This window comes from Oculina patagonica, chromosome 6 (assembly GCF_052425735.1).
Source record: "Oculina patagonica isolate OP01 chromosome 6, crgOcupat, whole genome shotgun sequence".
In the NCBI taxonomy this organism is placed as follows: domain Eukaryota; kingdom Metazoa; phylum Cnidaria; class Anthozoa; order Scleractinia; family Oculinidae; genus Oculina; species Oculina patagonica.
The window spans coordinates 31,025,178-31,047,613 of record NC_135763.1 but is presented as its reverse complement, the minus strand read 5'-3'; the positions used below and the strand labels follow the sequence as shown (position 1 = coordinate 31,047,613).

At 38.9% G+C, this 22,436-nt stretch overlaps 2 protein-coding genes and 1 long non-coding RNA gene across 3 annotated transcripts in view; 2 read left to right on the top strand and 1 right to left on the bottom strand.

Moving 5' to 3' along the window:
- Positions 1 to 9: 9 nt before the first annotated feature.
- LOC144658414 (uncharacterized) lies at positions 10 to 17,378 on the bottom strand. The gene is made up of 3 exons (XR_013571706.1): positions 16,794 to 17,378; positions 559 to 691; positions 10 to 136 (listed from the first exon to the last, which is right to left on the bottom strand). It is a non-coding gene; the product is annotated as an uncharacterized LOC144658414 (long non-coding RNA).
- LOC144658129 (ephrin type-A receptor 4-A-like) lies at positions 2,009 to 16,487 on the top strand. Its single transcript, XM_078518470.1, has 19 exons — positions 2,009 to 2,126; positions 4,441 to 4,589; positions 5,307 to 5,985; positions 6,673 to 6,720; positions 6,934 to 7,290; positions 7,629 to 7,643; positions 9,751 to 9,780; positions 10,474 to 10,579; positions 10,784 to 10,857; positions 11,795 to 11,974; positions 12,326 to 12,436; positions 12,951 to 13,138; positions 13,277 to 13,396; positions 13,658 to 13,728; positions 14,205 to 14,245; positions 14,913 to 15,009; positions 15,294 to 15,393; positions 16,061 to 16,244; positions 16,467 to 16,487. Exons 2-18 carry the CDS (start codon positions 4,443 to 4,445, stop codon positions 16,130 to 16,132), a joined length of 2,436 nt encoding a protein of 811 aa, XP_078374596.1. The 5' UTR covers positions 2,009 to 2,126; positions 4,441 to 4,442; the 3' UTR covers positions 16,133 to 16,244; positions 16,467 to 16,487.
- Positions 17,379 to 17,747: 369 nt separating the features above from the next.
- LOC144658128 (ephrin type-A receptor 4-A-like) overlaps positions 17,748 to 22,436 on the top strand; it is a 109,965-nt gene continuing 105,276 nt past the window's right edge. Inside the window, exon 1 of the mRNA XM_078518468.1 lies at positions 17,748 to 17,903. The gene's annotated coding sequence lies outside the window, so the exon portion shown is untranslated. The remainder of the gene's footprint in view (positions 17,904 to 22,436) is intronic.

The following is a 22,436-nucleotide window of genomic DNA, read 5'->3' as shown; positions in this document are numbered from 1 at the left end:
CTGTTAGTATAAAAAAATAAGGAAAACAACCAACATCAAAAAGCGCTGTCAACTGAGGTCCCGTTCACAATAATGCGTATGCATTTTTGAAAACTCATATTTGTGGATCCGTTTTTGCTTGTCGTCCACAATACAGCTATTTCAAGAAACGTTGTCGGAAAAAAGCACAAAACTGCACAAGCCAATCCCTAAAGGTAGTATGGGTAGACGTATTGAGCTAATGCACGTGTTGAATACTAATGAGATATAACAACAAAATAAGCGCAATTTTCAGGTTTTCTTTCTTTTCAGACATGTTGAAAAAAAGTACGTTTAGACCCTCTGAAGTTCAGAAGAATTTTTCCTCACTCAAAGACATGCGACAGTAAATGTAAAGCTACAGATATAGGCCTCCTGAGAAGAAAAACAAATTCTCCACGTGCAAAAATACAAAATTGTAAATTTTCTCTAGGCCAATATGCAAAATTCCAGTGAATCCCCAGACCACCTTTCGGTCTTGTCGCGTGCAATTTGATGTGTTTTTTTTTTTCAACAACCTTTCTCGAAATAGCTGTTTACTGAACGCATACATTGGCACACGCAATCCAGAGGGGAGACATTTAATAATAGACCTTTTCGAGAACGCATAAGTTGTGGGCGACGAAAATGGAGGCTTTTAAAAGCCCTAACGTTTTTTTTTATCTACGTTATCCTTGGCGTCGACAAAAACCTTTAACTCCCTGATTTGAATTTTGTGCAGACGGGCGCGAATAATGAACGTACGCATGCTCTACCATTCATCTAGGGCCGATGCGTGATTCGTTTTTAAATCTATCCGGATTACTGTCAACAGTGAAATTATTGAAAATTTTATCCGTTATCGGGGCGAAAGCTCCCTTTTCAAATATATCCGGATTAATGTGGATTTCGAAAACGGAGCGAAAACGGAGGCTTTCGAAAACACTGACGTCATCCGTCTATTTGTTGCATTCCTGAATTGACTACTGTGGCATTTCTGGGTTGTTTTGTGCGCCCCTCATATATTTAGATGGAGCATAGCCTGTGTAGCTGGCGGGATTCGCGATCGAGTGCTTTGTTTACGGCGAACGAAGTCGAGCTGCGAAGCTGCGAGGGAATTGGGGAGGATTCGCCGCTCACGCACGCGGGCTTCGTCCACGATTTTTCTAGAGCCGCATTAATCGCGCCAGCTACGCAGGCTAGATGTAACATTCATGCAGCGGATTTTTTATAGTATACTATTCTGCACTGCAACAATCATCGCATCGCATTTAAGATTGGGGATAAAATTCGGCGACCCGACAAGAGTCGCAGTGCAAACTAAGTACATAATGGGAGGGTGGGTGGGTAGGTGAAATTGTACCATCCATAATACCCTCAAACGATATAAACACCCATAACTAAGTCCCAAAAATATTCAACAAAACTACCAGCTGGCTCTTAATAGCACTTAGTATGTTCCCTCCGCCGTCGCACTTGAACAATGTCAATTTATTCATGATTTGTAGTACTTATATGCGATGTCGATAATTTATGCAGTGCGAATAGTACTACAGATGAGGAAGTAGTTAAAGGTTTCGTTCATTCTTGACACAATAAAATCATAGAAAACCTTTAGATCATCACCGAGATGGCGCCTGTTGTTCTCGCCTCTTAAAAAGTATCAATATTTTATCAATATTCTTTTTCGACTGTTAAAACAAAACAAAACCCGTTCGCGTTCTCCTTGTTTGAACGTAATTAGTAACACTAGAATTCGAAGCTATGCAAATCTTTGCTACAAGCATTGTTAGCGTCACGCAATACAAAATTTATGCTAACTCCGACCCTTTATCAAACGTTTTCCAAAAATGGGTTATAATGGTCATTACAAAACTGGAATGTTTTCCCACTTAATTTAAAGCGGCTACATTTTCGATATTTTTTGCGCAGGAAGAACGATTGCTTTTGACGGTGACAATATTGTGACAATTGTTTACTACTTCATGTTTGCATATTCATTATTCTCAGTCTGAAAATCGCTTAAGAGAAATCGTCAGTATTATAAAACATTCGTCTCTGTGCTGTTTTCGTGTTGTCTGATCGTTAAATCGTTTGATGATTTAAGACAGGTAGTCGATCAGGAATTAGTAAGTATACTACCTCTAACAGTATGTATGCATTATGAGTTAAGCAAGTGGCATTTTGCAATCAAATGTTCATTATTTTATTGAGTTGCAAATTGCTTATAATGGATTTCTGGCATCGTTAGAGCTCGGTTTCAGTCCTGCAGATTACAAAACTGTTTTCGTTTAACTTGATTCAACATCTTAACTTCCATCTTTTGCTGCTATTGTAATTTGTAGCTGGATTGATGCCATGTTATTATGGAAATAACTGTCCAGAAAACGCTTCTTTGCTACATGCGGAAGTTATAGCTTGCTCGGTCAAGAGTGCTATTGTTTTCCTAAACTGCAAGCCAGTTCTGTAAGAAATAATAACCTAGAGTGGTGGATTTAGTAAATGATCAGAACCTAAGATAAGATTTGCGTCTTGGGATGGTTCTAAGCCAAATAGCCTGCAGATCCTTCTTTCGTTTGATTATGCAAGGGTAAGAACGAATAAGAACGTGATTTAGCATAATTACCTATTGTATTCCAACAATGGCGTTCACTTGACGATAATATTCTGGCAATTTAAATTTTGACACAGTCAGTTTCACGAACATTTCTCCTTTCTCTCTTTCACTTGCATTGCTAAACGAAGGTAGGAATTGGATAATCTATCTGACTTGCCACTGGTAATAGATTTCTCGGTTGTTAGTTGAAACTTTAACATTTCTCGGCTAAATGTTAACCACAGTTAAACCTGAAGATTTTACGATCTCGGCTAACAGTTTTTTTTTTCTCAGTTATTTCTAGACTGCAAGCAGTAGCATAACTCGGGTTTGCTGTTATTAAGCTGCAAGTAGCGCAGGCGCCAGACAGAAGACAGACTCTCCGTTAAATTTTTTATCAGGTGTTATCCACCCCAGATTTGGACTCCATCGTGAAGCAGACCATATTCGTATTCTCGGTATTGGACTGGAACTAGCTTGAAATGGAGGCTAACAGGCTAAGGCGGGGGAATATCATTAAAAAGAGCTTCATGTCATTTAGAGCTTTATTGCAAACTTGTCCCAGTCCAATACCGAGAATACGAATACGTCTTCAAACTGCGTTAAGTCGCAGCGTTTTTCGAAAAATAATCAAATTCTTTTGCGAACACTGTAATTCAAAGTGCATACAAATCCAGAATCCTCTGACAGCTAATGACATGACTAAAATCTAAATTTACGGTAGATGCGCCAGAGTGACTAGAAAATAATGAATAATTGTTTACTTTTTTGTTAAGTTCCACTGAACTTGATTCTAACCATCTATTATAATAGTAATAATGGTTTATCTGTCAAAAGCGTAAAACTGAAGCAATTTATTTTTTGTATGGGGAACGTAGAATCAAGAAGAGATCGAGTCTTGCCGAGTCGAGTCGAGTCGAGCCGCAAAGTGTTAGCCTTGAGTTTCGTTCACTTTGTCTGTAAATAGGAAAAGGATTGTTGTGAGTTTTACGTTCAAATTTAAAAGTCGTTTTGTCAAGAAGCGAGCCCTAGAGTACTTTCCCGAACACAAATTACACTACTAAATGCATTTTGAATATTTTCGATCAAATTAATGCATGTTACCGCCAGTAAATATATAGTAAATGTTACAAAATTTGCGTTGTTCGTGATCAGTTAGTTCGGAAATTCTAAAAATGGAATGAATCACTAAGCACGATGGAAACAAAATTAAAGCTTAATGTTCAGTGAGTGGGGAAAACCCGCAAGTGGGTTGATATCCGCCAATGCATTTGGAACAAAGAGTTCCATGTCTGCCGTGACGCCAGAAATTCACCCTTGTTGAAGTGCCTTGATATGTTTATTGACGACTGAATTTTAACGATTTTCAATTCGGGTAGGCGAGTCATTGATATCTTGAATTTATGGTAATGAATGGCCTCCGGATGACCGGGATGCTAGTCTGTTGCAACCACACATCCATCCCTAACCGCAACCGTGCCCAAATATTTAATAGATTTGGCCGTGAGGAACGAGTTGATATCGTCTAACAGCCACTGGCTTAGGTCCATAAGTAAGCTAGTGCCCTCTTATCGTTTTATGTAGATTTTGTAAGTTTACTTCGCGACTGTTTATTTACTTTTGTTTTTCTTGTACTGTAGTATTATTGAGGACGTCTTACAACAACAAATATGGTTGCATACTCATTTTATTGTGTGTTGTGATAATGTCATTTCTATGAAGTCTCGGTGTTCATAAAAAAAGTAAGAGTGTAAGACTGATTAAGATTTGCAACGTCTGCAGTTTTACTTTTTGCCCTTTAACACAACAGCTGTCTATTACTTAACGCTCATCTACTTGATTTTCAGTTATGACTGGCCACACGCAGCCGTTTTGGACTTTTCTTTTTACCACCGTGACGTTTGCTGCTTTGGCCTCATCAATTCAAGTGGTCCTAGAAAACACAAAGAATCACGATTGGCATTGGATTGTAAAAGATCAGCCTGGGTTATTAGGGGTAAGTGTCAATCGTTAGTATGATGTCTTTACATCTACATCTACACTTAATTAGGTCGGAGGTATCACACCAACTGTAAAAATCTAAATAAAAACTAGAGTGATTTCACTTAACCCGTGAAACAATATCTACCAGTTTGTGCGTAGTAATAGTCGAAAGGAAACAAAAGAAAACAATGGAATTTGTGTCTAAGAGTATCTAAAAGTGTAATAACTATTTCATGGGTTAACTGAAATCACTCTAATACAATAGAATATTAAAAAATGTAAAAATGTAAATAAAACTAATACAATGAAAGATCAAAAACTAACTAACGAACTATCTAGTCTTTCAGCCCGTTTCTTAATTTTCTTTCGCTCCCTGTACACTTTAATGCCGCCTTACTTGCTGACCCGTCCATAACAAGCGAATTGTTTATGAATTTATTTATACATCTATTAACCCAGCTATCCAGGGTTGGATTTTTCTGACTGCGTTGATTATTTACTTTTCTTTAAAAGTCCTCAAAGTTTTGTAAATGCTTGGTTGTCATTAAAACGCTGAAAACATTTATAGCCACCGTGTCACTGAGAGTCTTTCAATCTTGCTGAGAATGGTTGAGGCAAACTCAGAACAAAATATATTACTTACTGAATAGACAAGTAGAATGACATTTTTTTTTATTTTCGATGTTTATTTATTCATTGCTTGTTTGTTTTGGAATTTAAATTTTTGCAGTGGGAGAGAAAGACGGAGGTAATGTTTTGGAAACAACTACCTAGATATACAGCATGTGATGTCGGCTTAACACAGTCGGATCCCCAACCAAACAGTTGGCTAATTAGTGATCAAATCGCAGTCAGTGAAGCTAACAGGATTGACATCACGATCGAGTATCGCATCACAAGTTGTTCTACATTCTCGCCGACCAATGGAGGACCTTACTGTGTGGACAAGTTTGACCTGTATGTAAACCAGTCTGACAAGTTGATTGCAGACACGTCTCTCTATCCTGACCCTCTCAATAATGCAGCGGCGTATGAAAAAGTGGCAGACATTAAACAGGCTACCAATGTGCAAACTTTCGAAACAATAAACGTCCTAATGAAAGGAACATATGTTCTGTTAGCATTCCAAAATTATGGATCTTGTAATGTTCTGTATTCTGTGAAAGTCACTTACAACATTTGCCCAGATGAAACACTTATCAGCAGTTTCGTGGCATTACCAAGGACTGTATCTCCAGCAAATCATTCAGAATCCATTCGAGTTGAAGGATATTGTAACAAAGATGCGGTGCAACAACCAGGTAGTATGTATGTTTATTGTAAGAGTAACGGCCAGTGGAACATCAGTGGACTTGGAGGAAAATGCGTTTGCAAGGAGGACATGCAGAATGTTCGCAGAACATGCGAAGGTGTGTTAAATTTTGAAAATTTTCGGCAGTTGAGGTGAAATACCTTTTTTACTCACCATGGCTGATCGACCTGTTTCGATTTCCATGGGTCTCATCAGCACGGCGTAGCTTAGCGCTCAAGCGTGTTACCCAGGCAAGATAAAGTTGACCTGAAGAAATAGCGAACGCCATGTATGGGATGAGGCTGGAAAACATAGCTATAGCTGATGCAGTAAAACGTATACTAACAGCCAACGGAACTGCCAGTATACATTATGCTGCACATGTCTCTATTCAGAAACATAGACATTACCATTAGACGGTACGAACTATATGTTGTTTTACGTCGTGAGGATAATAAGTTGTGGAATTCTCAATGTTTGATTTAGACCACACCTGGAGCCTACAATGTACACAGCAAGGGTTTTTTTTTGCATGAAGATTGCATCCTAATTCGGGGACGTTTGCCAATAAGTGCTGGTAAAGCCTAAATACCAGGCATGACTGATACTAACGTTTGATATTACTAGAAATATTACATTTTCCATTCCTCAACTCTAATCGGGTAGACATTTTTTCTATTTATCGGATATGGAAAGAATAATCCGTCTAATATCATTACAAACGTCATGGGGTTATTCAGGCTCCTCAAGCGAGGCAGTGGAACAAATACGAATATCAGCTTTGTTCTTTTTTATTCCATTTCAGCCTGTTTAGATGGAAAGTATAATGATCAGCAGGGTTTCAATTGCACAAGTAAGTAATTTCATTATTGTTGACATACACATTGCAATGACCTTTTTTTAAGAATTAAAATTAAAGAAGTCTTCTCCTGGAATAAAGATTGCTTAGAGAACGCAATGGCTGATTAATTATAATTCATCTTTACTTTGTTTTGCAAACCAAATTAAATTCTTGGTCGCGTCAATATAACAATCTTGCATTAAATACGGCATTTTTTGCTTCCAGTTTTACCATCAGCCCCGAGGAATGTCACTATTGCATTCGTTAACCAAAGTACAGTCGAGATAACATGGGTACTTCCTGAAATAACTGGTGATCACACTGACGTGTATTATGACGTCGAATGTCGTAAGCCATGTGACAGTGATAAAATGTGCGTGGAGGATTATTGCAAAATTGGTGTCAGTTACATACCATATAAGGAAGGATTGAACGCGAAGAAAGTGATTGTAGCAGATCTTTCTCCATTTTCCAATTACACTTTTAAAATCTACGCTAAAAACAGAGTCAGTGAGGTGGCCAAAAGAAGACATGGCGTGGACGGAAACTTTACTGCAATCACAGTGAGGACTAATGGCTTAAGTAAGTCATGGAGTTTGTGCAGTATATTCCAGAATATTGAAAGCTAGTGCGTGCGTACATCAAAACCTTGCAGCTGATTTACAAAACTTTGTCGGTAAAGACTTTAACTATATAATAATATGTGACGCAATGACATCATCTGTGCGTCGGTCTTCTGAAAGATCATAGGAGAGGAAACAACGTGCGCAGTATTGCGGGTATTGTATAATTCTCGGGCATGACAAAATTGCATAAAGGCTCTGTTCTGAAACAACTTTTTTAAAATAATTAACTAAGTAACAACAGACGTTGAGGTAATTGTTTGTATTTTTGTCTCTTTTGTGTCTTTTCCACAACAGCACCCGGAACTGAAGGTAATTACACGTTTTTAATTTCAAGTTTTGACTGAATAGAGTACGTAAACAATAAGCAGACAGACAAGCAGGTAGGTAGGTAGACAGGTAGGTGGGTAGGTAAATAGGTATTGAAAACGATAATTAAAATGAAAAATGCGCTTGATGGTAGTATAATGTTTCCATACGTTTCGGGGCTCCTGCCCCTTCTTTAGTGGAAAATGTGAAATGCCATCTAACGGAAATCGGCACGTGCGCGTGATACCTATGTATCCTAGGTACATAGGTAGGTAAGTGTGACTGACTGGCTGGCTAGGTAGATAGGTAGATAGGTAGGTAGGTAGGTAGGTAGGTAGGTAGGTAGGTAGGTAGGTAGGTAGGCAGGTAGGTAGGTAGGTAGGTAGGTAGGTAGGTAGGTAGGTAGGTAGGAAGGTAGGTAGGTAGGTAGGTAGGTAGGTAGGTAGGTAGGTAGGTAGGTAGGTAGGAAGGTAGATAGGTAGGTAGGTAGGTAGGTAGGTAGGTAGGTAGGTAGGTAGGTAGATAGGTACGCAGGTTGGAAAGTAGTTAGGTTGTTAAGCAGACAGGTAGATGGGTAGGTACATAGGTAGGTAAGTGTGACTGACTGGCTGGCTAGGTAGGTAGATAGGTAGGTAGGTAGGCAGGTAAGTAGGTAGGTAGGTAGGTAGGTAGGTAGGTAGGTAGGCAGGTAGGCAGGTAGGTAGGTAGGTAGGTAGGTAGGTAGGTAGGTAGGCAGGCAGGCAGGTAGGTAGGTAGGTAGGTAGGTAGGTAGGTAGGTAGGTAGGTAGGTAGGTAGGTAGGTAGGTAGGTAGGCAGGTAGGTAGGTAGGTAGGTAGGTAGGTTAGTAGTTAGGTAGGTAGGTAGGCAGGTAAGTAGGTTGGTAGGTAGGCAGGTAAGTAGGTTGGTAGGTAGGTTGGTAGGTAGGTAGGTAGGTAGGTAGGCAGGCAGGTAAGTAGGTTGGTAGGTAGGTTGGTAGGTAGGTAGGTAGGTAGGTAGGTAGGTAGGTAGGTAGGTAGGTAGGTAGGTAGATAGGTAGGTAGGTAGGTAGGTAGGTAGGTTGGTAGCAGGGGCGTAGCTAGCCTATAGGCCCGTAGGCCCGGGCCTACAAATTTTTCAACTTACTCGTATTTTTTAAATGTACAGTAGAAAAAATTCAAGGTGATGCACTTTTAAAATGAAATAGAGAGCAAATTTTAGCATATCCTGGCATGATATGTCTCTCAAATCCCCTTTCCTGATGAGATCAAGGCTCATCTAGAAAGTGCAAAGTGTGAAACCTTCTGGGTTAGCCAGGTGGCAGGCAAACTCCATGTGCTGTTGAAGAAAAGAGCGTTTATTTACGAACGAGCGAAAATAGGTGCAATTAATATTCCTTGTCATGTCATGTTAGAACTATAAGCTGTCGAAATACACGCAGAATCACCAAAAAGTCGGAAGGAGAAAGTACATGGTCTTTGTGTCAAAAACCTCCCCGGTGGACCCCCCCCCCTCCCCCCCCCAAAAAAAAAAAAAAAAAAAAAAAAAACCTAGCGATCGACCAGGGTAGGTAGGTAGGTAGGTAGGTAGGTAGGTAGGTAGGTAGGTAGGTAGATAGGTAGGTAGGTAGGTAGGTAGGTAGGTAGGTAGGTAGGTAGGTAGGTAGGTAGGTAGGTAGGTAGGTAGGTAGATAGGTAGGCAGGTTGGAAAGTAGTTAGGTTGTTAAGCAGACAGGGGTAGGTACATAGGTAGGTAAGTGTGACTGACTGGCTGGGTAGGTAGGTAGGTAGGTAGGTAGGTAGGTAGGTAGGTAGGTAGATAGGTAGGTAGGTAGATAGGTAGGTTAGTAGGTAGGTAGGTAGGTAGGTAGGTAGGTAGGTAGGTAGGTAGGTAGGTAGGTAGGTAGGTAGGTAGGTAGGTAGGTAGGTAGGTAGGTAGGTAGGTTGGTAGGTAGGTAGGTAGGTAGGTAGGTAGGTAGGTAGGTAGGTAGGTAGGTAGGTAGGTAGGTAGGTAGGTAGGTAGGTAGGTAGGTAGGATGGTAGGTAGGTCTGGCGTTTTTTAGTTGGAAGTCTATTAACAAAAGCCTCCTTAGCACCAAAAACTTAACTCTGTATGTATTTTATCTTTTTCATAGCTTCCTCTACAACTATCCCGACAACTGAAGGTAACTGAAGAAACTTTAAGCAATGGGAAATAATTTCTCGTTACAAATAATAGTATAAATTACCATAATTACTTAAAGAATTATTACAAACATAATTTTAGGGAAAGAAATAGTTCATTATGTAAGAAAAATGATCAAGAGAGAGGAACTTAACAACTATATAAGGGATGGACCATTATTTTCTTGAGGGGGGATGAAACATTTTCCTCTGCAAACCTTTTTTTTTAGTTTATACACCTCTGCAAACATTTTTTTTCAAAATTCTTACTATATTTTGTTATACATATCATGTTTGGAAACAATTCATTTTGTCTTTCCAGGCCCTGCAAACAATTTTTTTCAATATTTTTCATCCCCCCCCCCCCCCTCCAAACAAATAATGGTTAGTCTCTAAGTATTCAACAGAAACAGTTTTTACAATACAAGCCTATCCTCTTCCTCCCCCAAAATATAACGCCCTTCAAAAACGCTTCTTGAAATAAAGATCGGAAGTCAATTATTTCGGAATTTATCGTAAATGTACCATAACTGACAAATCACTGTAATCAGCTTTAACGAACCAGACTAAATACAACGTTTCTCTTGACTCTGAAGATGACTTCCGCTCAGGTTGTCGAAACGTCAGTCACCAAGTTATTTTCAAAAATTAATACACGTGCACCATACAAACTATATATCACTTATTCTCAACAGACTCCAAGACTGCCATGTACCTGTACATTGCCTATGGTTGTGCTGGATTTGTTAGTTTATTGATAGTTGTGGTCGTTTCTTTTGCCTGCTACACCGTCATTAAAAGGTCAGTCTGGTAGCAAGGTAAAACAAAAACGCTAAAACATTAAAGCACTTGAACTTTTATAAGCACTCATCTCGCATGACAACATTATCTGTAAGGTATGCGGATAACGCTTGCAGTATGAAATGGCTTTTAATACTCCTCAGTAGTGAATCTCAAGTATTAATCTTGAATGTTAACATTTCATTGTTCATATGATTGAAATAGGAGGCGCCGTCAAAAGAGGGCCAGACGTGCTGACATGCCAAAAACAAACGAATCCACGATCGGGTTGTACGAAGGTAAGACTTGATCGTAGCACCTGTTATGCAATTGATCAAGTTCGTGTTTTTGGCAAAGATATCTTTTGATCCCAGGCAGGACAGACCGATCGATTATAAACACTAGAAAACAAACTGCATGATCAGTCAAAGATATGTTAGCCTTGATCGATGCAGTTTTAGGAAATTAACTTTGAGTCAGCCAAATAGAACAAGATAGACCAATCTTAGCAGCAGTACCTGCACAACCAAGTTACGACTGGCGTATGGGTTTCGCGTCAATTGAGGAAGTTAAGAGGGACCGTTCATTCTTATTTCAGAACTGCCTCAAGTCGCTCAAAATCGCCCAAAGTCGCCTAAAGTCGCCCAAAATCGCCTTAAATCGCCCAAAATCGCCCGTAATTTTTTAACAAAATAAGCTAAAATCGCCTAAGTCGCCCAAAGTTTCGGCGACTTTGGGTCCCAGAAGAGGGCCGTATTTCGGACAAAAGATCATTTTTTGTCTTTTCCCTTCTTTCACCCCAGCACAGTATTAATTTTTAACCATTTTGGGGGCAGAGGTGCTCAAAAACGTTTGACGAGCATTGTGGAGTAGTTAAGGGCGTTGGACATGAAATCTGGAGGTCCCAGGTTCGAATCATCTGTTTTGCTAATAGCTGAATTTCTTCTCGGTATTTCCGAATTCAATAGCCAATTGGTCAGCCTCCACCCTTGTGGGATTTTTAACAAGTTTCAGGGGTTTTTTTTTTACAGAATTTCCATTTCTGTAACACAGTATCCTCTAATTTAGCATTGTAGTCTACGTATTAAAGAATGTTATGTTCATGTTACAAAAGTCGAAATTTTTTGTCGACGGGCTATGCAGCGTGTCAAAATTACAACGAATTTACTGCGACAATAAAAAGGCAAACGCTTATTCTTTCTAAATTTAAAACAAAAATTGCGATACTTTTCCTAGATGTTTCGATGTATTCCATGGCTGCATACCAGAATGTTGTTGATGACATCTGTCATGATTTTAAACTCGATCGTGACCAAATAACGTTAGTGAAATTACTGGGGGCTGGAAACTTTGGTCAGGTGTCCAAAGCGATCTACGGAGCTTCGCAAACAGAAGTTGCAGTAAAAACCCTGAAAGGTAACTCTGTATTTTGCATTTAAGTCTTTTTCACTTTATTGGGCTGTCTTTATTTTAACTGAATCCCAGTTTATAACGGTACAGTCGCAGTGATACTTTTCCACTCTCCTATATGCAGTGAACTTTTAACTAAAACGTCACCCTTTTATAAGGGTAGTTAACGTTGTGGGAAAATTACGCTTTTTCTTTTGTTTTTCGGCATTATTTTAAAGTATATAGTTGATATAAAGTAAGTGCTAACAGGACTCTATCTTCTTTCCTTTTTGACCCATTCTGACTGTTTGTCTCTTGAGACTGGCCAAAATCAAATATCTTTCAAGCTTGATGATAAGTCCCCTTTTTGTAATGTAGACAATGCCTCACAGAAGGACTTACAAGACATGCTCAGTGAATTAGATGTCATGAAATCTTTGCAGCCTCATTCCCATGTTGTTAAGCTCATTGGTTGTTGCATTGAGAAAGGTAATGGACATTTCTTAATTTTTTTCTATATGTATTTCCTTTAAGCATTTCCTTTTTACCTGTTTAATTTGATACTACGCATTCAAATGATGAAAACGGAAATCCAGTCTTTGTTGTTCTTGATGGCGTTTTTCTTTATTGGGTGGGGTTTCGTTTAAGAGAATATCGTTAATAACTGTTTCCGGAAGTTAAATAAATGATGTTTGACGTGCTCATAACCACTGGTAAATCTGCTTCGCATTTAATCCCTGAATGACGCAATGATAAAGTGTAATTCCAAATTCAACCAGGCTTCTCTAGAAGCTGATATGATAGGGGGGTTTTTTCACCAATACCAACCAGATCTTGCACATAACAACCTTACGACTGGTGTGACCATTTGTACAGAGAATATGAGATAAAAAAATTTACAGAATCTCCATCAATACGCATCTGACTTCATATGTCGATAAATCCATTTTCTGACTACCTCCAGGTAGGCTCGTTAAATTTTGAAATCATTTTACAATTCCAGATCCGTTGTTGATTGTTTTGGAGTATTTAGCATATGGTGATTTGTTGGGATACCTGCGCAAGAGCAGAGGAATCGAGGACACTTACAACACAGGAGAAAAAAGACCAAACTCAAGGCTCACTGAAAAGGATCTGTTATCTTTTGCTTGGATGATTGCTGATGGTATGAACCATCTGGCTACAATGAAGGTAAACCACTGATCAAGCTAAGTAAGACAGAGAAACCCGATCAGCTCTGTCGCCAGAATGAAACTTGCTGTTACGAATAAATTGGCAGCTTTTTTGGAAAGCTTGTTAAACAATCGTATTGTTGTTATTAATGGTTAGGTTGTTCATCGTGATTTAGCCGCTCGAAATGTGTTAGTTGGTGAAAATAAAGTGTGTAAAATTTCCGACTTTGGATTGGCACGTGGTCTGGAGGGAGACGTTTACACGAGAAGTACTCAGGTGATTGCCAATTTAACTTTAAACAAGCATTGTGAGCAATTGAATGTTACGCTAGCTGTTCAGTCATCCATTTATACATTTATTCCTTTATTTGATAGAAGCTGGTTCTTTCGTTCGTACGTTCATTTATTCTTTAGTTCTTTCATCTTATCACATCTTAGTCTGTTCGTTTGTTCGGCCTTTCTGTCTATCTGTCTGTTTGGCTGGCTAAATGGCTGTTTTGCTTTGTATACTTGTTTTCGTTTTTTTCGTTATTTCAAGGCCCGTCTTCCAGTTAAATGGATGCCCCCAGAATCTCTCTTCTATGGTGAATCTAGTACTATGAGTGACATGTAAGTTAAGTTAACAAGTTCAATTATATTTTAAACAAACTTTTTTAAGTATGTAACTGCCAATTTCTTGTACATCCATGTTGAACAGCTAGAACCTTAATCCAAGAGTTGTATTGGCCATATTTTAATGTTAAAGACGGCTTCAAGTAGCCTTTGTCTGTTTCCACAAAACGTTGTCAAATATTTCTCCCTGGAATTCTGTCTTGGGCCTTATTCAAAGACAAACGGTTGCCTATTTAAAGTAATAATTGCTCTTCATAAATCAACGCATATTGTTAATAGGTAATTTGGCTAAATGGAGAAAAAAATCGTACTATGCACGCGTTTATGATGGTGAATTTCCTAAAAAATCCTTCTAGAAATCTCAAAGTTCAACAACATTATGTTAAAAAAGGATCAGACGACTACATTTACATTTACTTTTAATAATAAGAAAGACCTTGATAAATTGACGTCTCAATACTTGCTTTTTACAGATGGTCTTACGGCATTGTTATGTGGGAGGTGTTCACTATTGGTATGTAAAATGCTTAGAGAAAACCTTTTGTTTTAGACAGTAATCAGTGCTTTGGTTCTCACATTCTTATGCGCTACCAGGATTACCTTGCAAGATCCCAAGCTCAATTTCCAGTACGGGGCTTACACAACTTCATTAGGCATTTGGGGTGACAAGCAATAAAACGATCCTTACCATGAACCCACCAATTTAAGCAATTGGGGAAAAGAAGCATGAAAAAAATCAGGGCGTCAACGTAATTCAAACCCGTGACCTCCGCGATACCGTTGCGATGGGGTGGGCTTTAAAAACTGTAGCTCGATAAAGAATATAGAATACAAAAAATGGCCAAAGAAACGTATTCTACCTCGTGCATAAAAGACACGTAGTACACTTTTAATTATAGAATTTGAATAAGGAAATTTGCATCGCCTTGAATGAGGTTTGACCCTAAACGTAAAGCAAAGTATTCTGCTTAGACAAAAAAAAAATGCACAAATAGAACTTCTGTCTTATATGTTGTTTTAAAAACAGATAAAATGCGTTACTTAGCTTTTGATGTACGCCACTTCATGCATAGCATAGCATCTACTTAAGAATAATACACAAATATGGTGATTTTATATACGTAGCATTTACCTAAGACAAAATGAATGTCACAAATTTATGTATGTTTTATCGTTTACAGGTGAATCTCCTTATCCTGGAGTGAAATCTCGACAAGTGGCTGACCTGCTCCAGACAGGATACCGCATGCCTAGACCAAGACACATCTCTGAAGAACTGTTAGTATTTTGCAATGCATCTTTCTGTTTAAATACTATTAAATTATTATATTATTACAGGTCACCATTTAGGAAAAATCGAGGGAAAGGTGAATTGGGAATTGTTAACATAGAGTTAATACCGGCCTTGTTCTTCCAACAGGGCTCATGTTCTGTTCCGATTCTGTTCTTTTTAGAATCAAACTCTAATAGTATGGCGTTTCCACGTCCATCTGAATTTGTTTCAGTCGTTTCCCGAAATAAAAAAGAGGACAAAGTTCAACTGCATGACTGTTTTTCTGCAGGTATTCCATCATGACCGAGTGCTGGGAAGAGCAGCCCCACAAGAGACCAACATTCCAGTGGCTTTGCTCTGCGGTCAGAAGACTTCTGGATGACAAACAGGTATGTTTCAGTTTATATTGTAGAACAAACTGCATTAATGGACACAAATAGTATCTCGTTTAAGCTGATACTCTTCGAACCAAGTTGATTGGCTTTTTCCACATGTCTGTAAACCTTGCTATTCACATTAAGTTTAAAGGATTCTACATGGACGTCTATTCAAACTGTGTGAGTATCAAGTTTCTGTTTCCTGCTTCATGCAACACATGGTATATTTGTTGGACCTTTCCTTTCCTGGTAAGGTCTTATGTGTCACAGGACACCAGGAGGACCAACTAACTACCGATAACCTAACTTTCATGGTTAGCATTCTCCTTGAAGTGGTGTACCACTTCGCTCTATCTCTCAGGACTCTATAAAAACTTTATATAACATCATAAGATGACAAATGTAACAATATTACTTAAACTTATAAAATAACTAAATGATTTAGGTTTTGTGTACCAACTACCTTCTCCCGGGAATTGAAAGTGCTTTCCTAAGTTATATTTTAGAGAGTGGAACCGCAGGAGGTAACTTGCTAGAAGCCCTTTCAATTTTTACCAGGTTGACCTAAACAGAAAACTATCGTGAATATGGTTTTGTGTCTTTGATTGATTCCCTTAATCTTTAGCCGTAAATGTTCAAAGTTTGCAAGGCAAATTATTTATTTTCTTTTGATCTGCAGACATATGTGAACTTAGAGGTGTATGATGACAAGGAATATGTCAATTTTGACGTCATAACGGAAAAAGACTAATGGAGGATCGCGATTGAACAAACTTTTTCTATAAATAAACTGAAGTGATGGTCTGTTTCTTTTTAATCAGAAATGCAATGTTGGAAGACTGCTAAGATAATGTGTTCCTTTACAGCGCGACGCACCTTACCGTGGCTACCCAACAAATTTTTTTTTACAAGTGTCATCTTGTAATATTGACTGCGTTTTATTGGTAAATACGATGTAACAAGTATCTATTTGATCGTATTCAACTTTTCAAGGAAGCGTGTTCGTCAAACGGTTGATAATATTACGAGAGCACACTTGTAAAAAAAGTTTGTTGGGTGGCCACGGTAAGGCGCGCCGCGCTGTAAAGGATAGTTAATACATGTATCTGATTAGGGACTTTTTATTTCTTATTACCAAGAAATGAAGAACTACTTTTTGGCAAAACCTTGAATATTAGACAGCAACCTCATCAAATCTAAAGAAACTAAATTGCACATTTTAGAATATTACTTTTACCTCCAGAACCGGAACATAAAGGAGTAAAACTAAATGAATTGATAGACGCGCTATAAATAGGAGTGCTCCATCCCCCCGTTTCAGCTCAAATGAGCTTATAATGCAATATGGTATCAACGGTCAAATCAAGGCGAAGAAAGCTTTCGTGAAAACCCTAATGTTTTTTTTTTTTAACTCCCTGATTTGAATTTTGTGCGGGCAGGTTCGAGTAATGAACGTACGCATGCTCTACCATTCATCTAGGGCCGATGCGTGATTCGTTTTCAAATCTATCCGGATTACTTTGAACAGTGAAATTATTGACAATTTTATCCGTTTTCGGGGCGAAAGCTCCGTTTTCAAATATATCCGGATTAAAGTGTATTTCGAAAACGGAGCGAAAACCAGCGAAAACGGAGGCTTTCGAAAACACTGACGTCATCCGTGTATTCGTTGCATGCCTGAATTGACTACTGTGGCATTTCTGGGTTGTTTTGTGCGCCCCTCATATATTTAGATGGAGCATAGCCTGTGTAGCTGGCGGGATTCGCGATCGAGTGCTTTGTTTACGGCGAACGGCAAAGTCGAGCTGTGAAGCCGCGAGGGAATTGGGGAGGATTTGCCGCTCACGCACGCGGGCTTCGTCCACGATTGTTCTAGAGCCGCATTAATCGCGCCAGCTACGCAGGCTAGATGTAACATTCATGCAGCGGATTTTTTATAGTACTCCAGATGAGGAAGTAGTTAAAGGTTTCATTCATTCTTGACACAATAAAATCATAGAAAACCTTTAGATCATCGCCGAGTTGGCGCCTGTTGTTCTCGCCTCTTAAAAAGTATCAATATTTTATCAATATTCTTTTTTCGACTGTTAAAACAAAACAAAACCCGTTCGCGTTCTCCTTGTTTGAACGTAATTAGTAACACTAGAATTCGAAGCTATGCAAATCTTTGCTACAAGCTTTGTTGGCGTCACGCAATACAAAATTTATGCTAACTCCGACCCTTTATCAAACGTTTTCCAAAAATGGGTTATAATGGTCATTACAAAACTGGAATGTTTTCCCACTTAATTTAAAGCGGCTACATTTTCGATATTTTTTGCGCAGGAAGAACGATTGCTTTTGACGGTGACAATATTGTAACAATTGTTTACTATTTCATGTTTGCATATTCATTATTCTCAGTCTGAAAATCGCTTAAGAGAAATCGTCAGTATTATAAAACATTCGTCTCTGTGCTGTTTTCGTGTTGTCTGATCGTTAAATCGTTTGATGATTTAAGACAGGTAGTCGATCAGGAATTAGTAAGTATACTACCTCTAACAGTAAGTATGCATTATGATGTAAGCAAGTGGCATTTTGCAATCAAATGTTCATTATTTTATTGAGTTGCAAATTGCTTATAATGGATTTCTGGCATCGTTAGAGCTCGGTTTCAGTCCTGCAGATTACAAAACTGTTTTCGTTTAGCTTGATTCAACATCTTAACTTCCATCTTTTGCTGCTATTGTAATTTGTAGCTGGATTGATGCCATGTAATTATGGAAATAACTGTCCAGAAAACGCTTCTTTGCTACATGCGGGAGTTATAGCTTGCTCGATCAAGAGTGCTATTGTTTTCCTAAACTGCAAGCCAGTTCTGTAAGAAATAATAACCTAGAGTGGTGGATTTGGTAAATGATCAGAACCTAAGATAAGATTTGCGTCTTGGGATGGTTTTAAGCCAAATAGCCTGCAGATCCTTCTTTCGTTTGATTATGCAGGTGTAAAAACGAATAAGAACGTGATTTAGCATAATTACCTATTGTATTCCAACTAAATGGCGTTCACTTGACGATAATATTCTGGCAATTTAAATTTTGACACAGTCAGTTTCACGAACATTTCTCCTTTCTCTCTTTCACTTGCATTGCTAAACGAAGGTAGGAATTGGATAATCTATCTGACTTGCCACTGGTAATAGATTTCTTGGTTGTTAGTTAAAACTTTAACATTTCTCGGCTAAATGTTAACCACAGTTAAACCTGAAGATTTCACGATCTCGGCTAACAGTTTTCAGTTATTTCTAGACTGCAAGCAGTAGCGTAACTCGGGTTTGCTGTAATTAAGCTGCAAGTAGCGCAGGCGCCAGACCGAAGACAGACTCTCCGTTAAATTTTTTATCAGGTGTTATCCACCCCAGATTTGGACTCCATTGTGAAGCAGACCATATTCGTATTCTCGGTATTGGACTGGAACTAGCTTGCAATGGAGGCTAACAGGCTAATGCGGGGAACATCATTAAAAAGAGCTTCATGTCATTTAGAGCTTCATTGCAAACGTGTTTCAGTCCAATACCGAGAATACGAATACGTCTTCAAACTTCGTTTTGTCGCAGCGTTTTTCGAAAAAGAATCACGTTTTTCGCGAACAATGTAATTCACAGTGCATGCATAACCAGAATTCTCTGACATAACTAAAATCTAAATTTACGGTAGATGCGCCAGAGTGACTTGAGATGAATAATTGTTTTCTTTTGTTAAGTTCCACTGAATTAGATTCTTGCCATCTTTTATAATAGAAGGAAACTACATCATTTCATACATACTGAGATTTACAGTTAGAATTGATCTGTTAAAAACACGGTTCGGAAATTCTCGCAGCCAATGACAACGGCGAAACGACTTTCTCACACGTGAGAAACCCGTTTCGTCCAATCAGAAAGCGGCTGTCAAAACGCATCAACATTTTCAATGAACGTGGAGCGAACGTGGTAGCTTTGTCGATGGCGCTAGCTTTTTCACTGCTTGAAAGTTTTTGGCCTTTCGCAGTACATTTGTGGACGGTGTAAAACGTTCTCATTAACAACTATGGCTGAATCTTGTGGCAGTAGGTTTAAACCATTAAGTAAACCCATCGAAGAATATATTACAGAGCAGGAGGACAAAAACACTCGAGCGAAAACGCAGCGGGATGTGAATCTGCTTTCTACATTTCTGCTGGAGAAAAACGACCAGAAGAGCTCAACCGTTACCTTAGTGAATTCATTCTTAGTGTGAAAAGAAAAGATGGCCAAGACTATGAACCATCGAGCCTTCGAGGGTTGTTCTCAAGTTTTAACCGGTATTTAAGAGAACGCAAGTACTCAGCGAGTATTATCGAAGACACTATGTTTGATCAAGCAAGAAAATGTCTGGAAGCTCGCAGTAAACAACTGAAAAAAGATGGCAAAGGGAACAAACCCAACGCAGCCGAAGCTTTGACTGATGTGGAAGAAAACATTCTTTTCGAAAAGAATTTACTGGGAATCTCAAATGCTGAAGCTTTGCTAAACACACTCTGGCTTTTCAATTCGGTGCATTTTGGTTTGAGAGGCTGTGAAGAACATCGGCAGATGACTTGGGGCGACGTGGAACTTCACATGGAAGCCGACGGAACTGAATACCTAGAGTATTCTGAACGTCAAACGAAAACTAGAACGGGAGCTGAACCTCGAAATGTCAGAACTGTTAAACCGAAGGCTTTCGCAGCACCAAACGGTCCACCTGAAAGAGATCCAGTTGCCGTTTACAAAATTTATTCCGAAAAGAGACCTGACGCGATGAATAAACCTGATGCGCCATTCTATCTCGGAATAAATTACACAAAAAGTCCTTCGTCGAAAAAACTGTGGTTTAAATCAAGTGCAATGGGTCAGAACAAATTGAATAGTCTGATGAAAACCATGGCGGAAAAAAGGAGGCCTTTCAAGTAAACGACTGACTAATCACAGCGCTCGAAAACGCATGGTACAAAAACTAAACGACAGCGACATACCTCCCAGTCACATTATGCAGCTCTCAGGCCACAAAAATGTCCAAAGCATTAACAATTATAGCCACATTTCCCAACAACAGCAAAAAAACATGTCAAGGATACTGAGTGCGACCTCGACTGAATCTTCTCCAAAAGTTCATCGAGCATTGGCTACAGAGAGTGAAGCTGAAACTCTGTCTTGTAGTTTTCAGTCGTCAAGCAGTCCAACATTGCCTGGAGCAAGTGTATTTAGCGGAGCCCTGTTTCATGGAGGACACTTTAACATTTCTATAAACACAGTAAGTCAGTCGCCTAATGCGTACTCAGCAACAAGAAAGCACACCTTCAAGCGTGTTAAACGTATTTTAGATTCTTCGGATGAAGATAGCTCTCCCTTGCAATAGCACGGTTACGTATTCTTAGTTCTTATTTCTATATTTCATTCTTGTACTTGTTGAGTGAAAAACTCTTGATATTTGATTTCTTATCCAATTAGAACAATTTTAAGACACGAGAATAATCTCATGAAATGTCTTTTTTCAACGATTTTGTTGTTATTATCATTTTGTAAATTAGCGTACTTTCATTTTGTGTGCTTGTACCAGGGTATTATAGCAATAAAAAAAAAAACAGTTCAGCGTGGAAAAATCTCTGTATTTATAAAATAAACAAATTACAGCATGGAAAGTGCTCTGTACGGTGTTTACGAACTCGTTGTTTTGTATCAGAAATCGAACGAGTGAGCGGAGCGAACGAGTGAGATTTCTGATACGTCAACAACTCGTGCGTAAACACCGTACGCGCGCACTTTCCATGAAGTAATCTATATTTAATTCATGATTTTATCTATGTCAAAAGCGTAAAAATCAATTGTATTGGGAACGTAGAATCAAGAAGAGATCGAGTCTTGGTAGATTTCAGTTTTAATAATCATAGGTGACAAATTACTCCTTAATTTTGGCGCGAAATTTTAGCGTTAATTTATAATTGAAAGTTTTTGGCCTTTCGCAGTACATTTGTGGACGGTTTAAAACGTTCTCATTAACAACTATGGCTGAATCTTATGGCAGTAGGTTTAAACCATTAAGTAAACCCATCGAAGAATATATTACAGAGCAGGAGGACAAAAACACTCGAGCGAAAACGCAGCGGGATGTGAATCTGCTTTCTACATTTCTGCTGGAGAAAAACGACCAGAAGAGCTCAACCGTTACCTTAGTGAATTCATTCTTAGTGTGAAAAGAAAAGATGGCCAAGACTATGAACCATCGAGCCTTCGAGGGTTGTTCTCAAGTTTTAACCGGTATTTAAGAGAACGCAAGTACTCAGCGAGTATTATCGAAGACACTATGTTTGATCAAGCAAGAAAATGTCTGGAAGCTCGCAGTAAACAACTGAAAAAAGATGGCAAAGGGAACAAACCCAACGCAGCCGAAGCTTTGACTGATGTGGAAGAAAACATTCTTTTCGAAAAGAATTTACTGGGAATCTCAAATGCTGAAGCTTTGCTAAACACACTCTGGCTTTTCAATTCGGTGCATTTTGGTTTGAGAGGCTGTGAAGAACATCGGCAGATGACTTGGGGCGACGTGGAACTTCACATGGAAGCCGACGGAACTGAATACCTAGAGTATTCTGAACGTCAAACGAAAACTAGAACGGGAGCTGAACCTCGAAATGTCAGAACTGTTAAACCGAAGGCTTTCGCAGCACCAAACGGTCCACCTGAAAGAGATCCAGTTGCCGTTTACAAAATTTATTCCGAAAAGAGACCTGACGCGATGAATAAACCTGATGCGCCATTCTATCTCGGAATAAATTACACAAAAAGTCCTTCGTCGAAAAAACTGTGGTTTAAATCAAGTGCAATGGGTCAGAACAAATTGAATAGTCTGATGAAAACCATGGCGGAAAAAGGAGGCCTTTCAAGTAAACGACTGACTAATCACAGCGCTCGAAAACGCATGGTACAAAAACTAAACGACAGCGACATACCTCCCAGTCACATTATGCAGCTCTCAGGCCACAAAAATGTCCAAAGCATTAACAATTATAGCCACATT